Source organism: Borostomias antarcticus (genome assembly GCF_949987555.1).
Source record: "Borostomias antarcticus genome assembly, chromosome: 10".
Lineage (NCBI taxonomy): Eukaryota > Metazoa > Chordata > Actinopteri > Stomiiformes > Stomiidae > Borostomias > Borostomias antarcticus.
In genome coordinates, this window is record NC_140243.1 from 2384708 (window position 1) to 2389707 (window position 5000).

Consider the following 5000-nt stretch of genomic DNA (forward strand, 5'->3'; position numbering starts at 1 on the left):
GTGTGTGTGTGTGCGTGTGTGTGTGTGTGTGTGCGTGTGTATGTGTGTGTGTATGTGAGTGCGTGTGTGTGAGTGTGTGTGTGTGTATGTGTGTGTGTATGTGTGTGTGTGTGTGTGAGTGTGTGTGTGTGTATGTGTGTGTGTATGTGTGTGTGTGTGTGTGTGTGCGTGAGTGTGTGTGTGTGTGTGTGTGCGTGAGTGTGTGTGTGTTCTTTAGGGGAGGTTTTCTCTACTCCCGGGGGTATGATCCAGTTCTGGCTCTGTTGCTCTTCTCTGGAACCCTGGCTCTGCACTCCCGACAGCTGGACCTCAAATTACGTCTGGACTACCTCTGGGCCACTCAGGTGTGTATGTCTTTCTGTGTGTGTGTGTGTGTGTGTGTGTGTGTGTGTGTGTGTGTGTTTTGTCTGAGAGAAGAAATGCTTGTGAATTTTTGTGAGCCATTACCCCCCTCTAGTGATGGACACAAGCTATTGCAGGTAGTAAATAAAGACCCTCTTGCCCTGATTTAGTTGTCTGATTATCTTTGTTTCCTTGCAGGCGGAGGAGGAGAGAGACGACATGGAAAAAGTCAAACTGGACAACAAAAGGATTCTGTTCAACCTCCTACCCGCCCATGTGGCCCAACACTTTCTCATGTCCAATCCCAGGAACATGGTGAGTCACGGTCACGCCACCACTGTCTAATCTTCTGGCATATAATAATAATAATTAATAATTCTGAGCCTGGACTTTGACTTTGAGGGCTTGGACCTCTCTGCACATAGCGAGCTAGATCAGCCGTCTGGGGATCGCAAGGTCCCCGGTTCGATCCCAGCTCCTGGCATTGTGCCGACGTGTCCTTGAGCAAGACACTGAACCCCAAAATCGCTCATATGTGGCGCGGTGGCGCAGTACCTAGTACTGTCACCTCACAGCAACACGGTCTCCGGGCCTTTCTGTGAGGAGTTTGCATGTTCTGCCAGTGTTCGCAAGGGTTTCCTCCCAAAGAACCCAATATGAAAAACATGCAGAAGAACAGATGCTCCTCAGTCCTGTCTCTGACGAGGACTTGGACTGAGCACTTGGACTTGGTCCCTGGGCGCCACTGACGAGGCTGCTCACTGCTCCTGGCTGCCCCTGGAGGACATTGTCTAGGATGGGATACATGCAGGGAACTATTTCCACCGGCGACCCCTGAAGATTTGTGTGTGTGTTGTGTGTGTGTGTGTGTGTGTGTGTTGTGTGTGCTGCGTCGCCCCTCACTCACGTGTTGTGTGATCACGTGTGGCTAATAAACACCCTCGACGACCAGAATGATGTATTATTATTATTATTATTATTATTATTATTATTATTATTATTATTATTATTATTATTATTATTATTATTATTATTATTATTATTTCAGTCAAGATCACTTAAGTCAAAATTGACCCCTTTATTTTGCATGCAGCAAATACAGCATATGGAATTTTGGCAGTGTGCTCTGTTCAGAGGGCCCCCTGCCTTCCACTGCGTAGTAGGGGGGGGCGATAATTTAGATGTGTCCCCCCTCTGGGCCAGCTTGGCCCAGAGTGCCGGAAGAGGGAACGGCATCGATTTAGCCCCCTGCCTCTATGATGATCAGAGTGGGCTGCAATCGGGTAGTCGCTCGGAGGTGACTCAGCCCACTAAGACCGTCAAAGAGAGCCACAGGGGGACTGCTGTACATTATAGTCCCTGGCCTCCACGGGCCGACGCTTCGTGGAGTTCCGAAGGAGTACAGTCTAAAGCCTCTGCCTCCATGGTGACCGGAGGGACCGCTAGGATGGCCCTTCGGAGATGTTTCGGCCCACGATCACCATGGAGAGCCACAGCGACTAAGCAAGTCAAGTTCCCCGGCTTCCACTAGCCGACACATAGTGGAATACCAGAAGAGTGCAGTAAATACCCCCGGAACAGAGAGCAACGACGACAACAGAGACGACATCGACAGAACACAGGCGGAGCAGGGGAGGAGGTGGGGCGAGCACGCAGATAGCAAGCGATCACAGCAGTAATGACATGAGCGAACAATAACATGTTTTGACAGCTTAAATACATGTACTGGACCAATGCTAAGACAGCTGACAATGCTAAGTCAGCTGGTAGGTTGCGTCATTACGGGGTGTAAGTGATTAAGCCGCTGCCGACTAGCCCGGCGTTGATGTCCGTGCTTCGCCTGAAGTAGCGTCGGAGACTTTTTTTGTTTTTGTTTTACAGTATGTGTTGTGTCATTGTTTATGTTGAGTTGTGGTTAGGTTATGGATTGATGTTGAGGTCGTGGTTCAGTCATGATTTGATGTTGAGTTTGTGGTTAGGTTATGATTTGACGTTGGGGTTGTGGTTAGGTTATGGATTGATGTTGAGGTTGTGGTTCAGTCATGATTTGATGTTGAGTTTGTGGTTAGGTTATGATTTGATGTTGAGGTTGTGGTTAGGTTATGGTTTGATGTTGTGGTTGTGGTTAGGTTATGATTTGATGTTGGGGTTGTGGTTCAGTCATGATTTGATGTTGAGTTTGTGGTTAGGTTATGGTTTGATGTTGAGGTTGTGGTTAGGTTATGATTTGATGTTGAGGTTGTGGTTAGGTTATGGTTTGATGTTGAGGTTGTGGTTAGGTTATGATTTGATGTTGAGGTTGTGGTTAGGTTATGGTTTGATGTTGAGGTTGTGGTTAGGTTATGATTTGATGTTGGGGTTGTGGTTCAGTCATGATTTGATGTTGAGTTTGTGGTTAGGTTATGGTTTGATGTTGAGGTTGTGGTTCAGTCATGATTTGATGTTGAGGTTGTGGTTAGGTTATGATTTGACGTTGGGGTCGTGGTTAGGTTATGGTTTGATGTTGAGGTTGTGGTTCAGTCATGATTTGATGTTGAGTTTGTGGTTAGGTTATGATTTGATGTTGAGGTTGTGGTTAGGTTATGGTTTGATGTTGTGGTTGTGGTTAGGTTATGATTTGATGTTGAGGTTGTGGTTAGGTTATGGTTTGATGTTGAGGTTGTGGTTAGGTTATGATTTGATGTTGGGGTTGTGGTTCAGTCATGATTTGATGTTGAGTTTGTGGTTAGGTTATGGTTTGATGTTGAGGTTGTGGTTCAGTCATGATTTGATGTTGAGTTTGTGGTTAGGTTATGGTTTGATGTTGAGGTTGTGGTTCAGTCATGATTTGATGTTGAGGTTGTGGTTAGGTTATGATTTGACGTTGGGGTCGTGGTTAGGTTATGGTTTGATGTTGAGGTGGTGGTTCAGTCATGATTTGATGTTGAGTTTGTGGTTAGGTTATGGTTTGATGTTGGGGTCGTGGTTCAGTCATGATTTGATGTTGAGGTTGTGGTTAGGTTATGGATTGATGTTGAGGTTATGGTTCAGTCATGATTTGATGTTGAGGTTGTGGTTAGGTTATGGATTGATGTTGAGGTTATGGTTCAGTCATGATTTGATGTTGAGGTTGTGGTTAGGTTATGGATTGATGTTGAGGTTGTGGTTCAGTCATGATTTGATGTTGAGGTTGTGGTTAGGTGGCGGTGTGATGTCACAGCTGTCTGTTGATGTTTCCAGTGATTGATGAACATCCGCGGATCACTCTTCCTTCCCTGCAGTCCCCTCCCCTTCTGAGGAAGTGATGAAATCAAACATCCTGGACTTTTTCCCACCAGGAAATGTGTGGCTCCTCACAAGGGGCAGATTCTTATGTAAACAGTAAACACAGAAAGTGCTATTCCAACACACTGTTGACCCTTGGGACCAGGCATGTTTAGAATGGCTTCCTCTCTTTACTTTATTATAGGGCATTGGTGTACTATATCAATACAGGGTATGTTGTTCAATGTGATACTGTATCACATTATTGATGTACTTCATAAAAATAAGCAGGACAGCTGGTTCACTTCACTATGTCAGGCTCTGTTGGTCTGGAGGACAGGCTCTGTTGGTCTGGAGGACAGTAACTGTCCCCCAGCTGTCTTACAGGGTTCAGTTCATCTTATCTTTAGCACCTAATACATTAGAACCTGTGCCTGTCCTAAAAAAACGGTCCTGTCTCCTACCCTAGAACTTATAGTTGTCCTAACACACTCGTCCTGTCTCCTACCCTAGGACCTGTAGTTGTCCTAACACACTAGTCCTGTCTCCTACCCTAGAACCTGTAGTTGTCCTAACACACTAGTCCTGTCTCCTACCCTAGAACCTGTAGTTGTCCTAACACACTTGTCCTGTCTCCTACCCTAGGACCTGTAGTTGTCCTAACACACTTGTCCTGTCTCCTACCCTAGGACCTGTAGTTGTCCTAACACACTAGTCCTGTCTCCTACCCTAGAACCTGTAGTTGTCCTAACACACTAGTCCTGTCTCCTACCCTAGAACCTGTAGTTGTCCTAACACACTAGTTATGTCTCCTACCCTAGAACCTGTAGTTGTCCTAACACACTTGTCCTGTCTCCTACCCTAGGACCTGTAGTTGTCCTAACACACTTGTCCTGTCTCCTACCCTAGGACCTGTAGTTGTCCTAACACACTCGTCCTGTCTTCTACCCTAGAACCTGTAGTTGTCCTAACACACTAGTTATGTCTCCTACCCTAGAACCTGTAGTTGTCCTAACACACTAGTCCTGTCCCCTACCCTAGGACCTGTAGTTGTCCTAACACACTAGTCCTGTCTCCTACCCTAGAACCTGTAGTTGTCCTAACACACTAGTCCTGTCTCCTATCCTAGAACCTGTAGTTGTCCTAACACACTAGTTATGTCTCCTACCTTAGAACCTGTAGTTGTCCTAACACACTAGTCCTGTCTCCTACCCTAGGACCTGTAGTTGTCCTAACACACTAGTCCTGTCTCCTACCCTAGAACTTGTAGTTGTCCTAACACACTAGTCCTGTCTCCTACCCTAGAACCTGTAGTTGTCCTAACACACTCGTCCTGTCTCCTACCCTAGAACTTGTAGTTGTCCTAACACACTAGTTATGTCTCCTACCCTAGGACCTGTAGTTGTCCTAACACA

General features: G+C 46.1%; 2 protein-coding genes across 4 annotated transcripts in view; one reads left to right on the forward strand and one right to left on the reverse strand.

The window, feature by feature from the left end:
- Positions 1-5000, reverse strand: part of LOC311314468 (uncharacterized protein) — a 50267-nt gene that overhangs the window by 30772 nt on the left and 14495 nt on the right. The window lies entirely within an intron of this gene.
- The window catches only part of adcy1a (adenylate cyclase 1a), a 40376-nt gene that overhangs the window by 30504 nt on the left and 4872 nt on the right, over positions 1-5000 (forward strand). Inside the window, exons 15-16 of the mRNA XM_084444894.1 lie at positions 218-344; positions 541-657. Of these exons, the coding sequence (XP_084301020.1) occupies positions 218-344; positions 541-657 (244 nt within the window). The remainder of the gene's footprint in view (positions 1-217; positions 345-540; positions 658-5000) is intronic.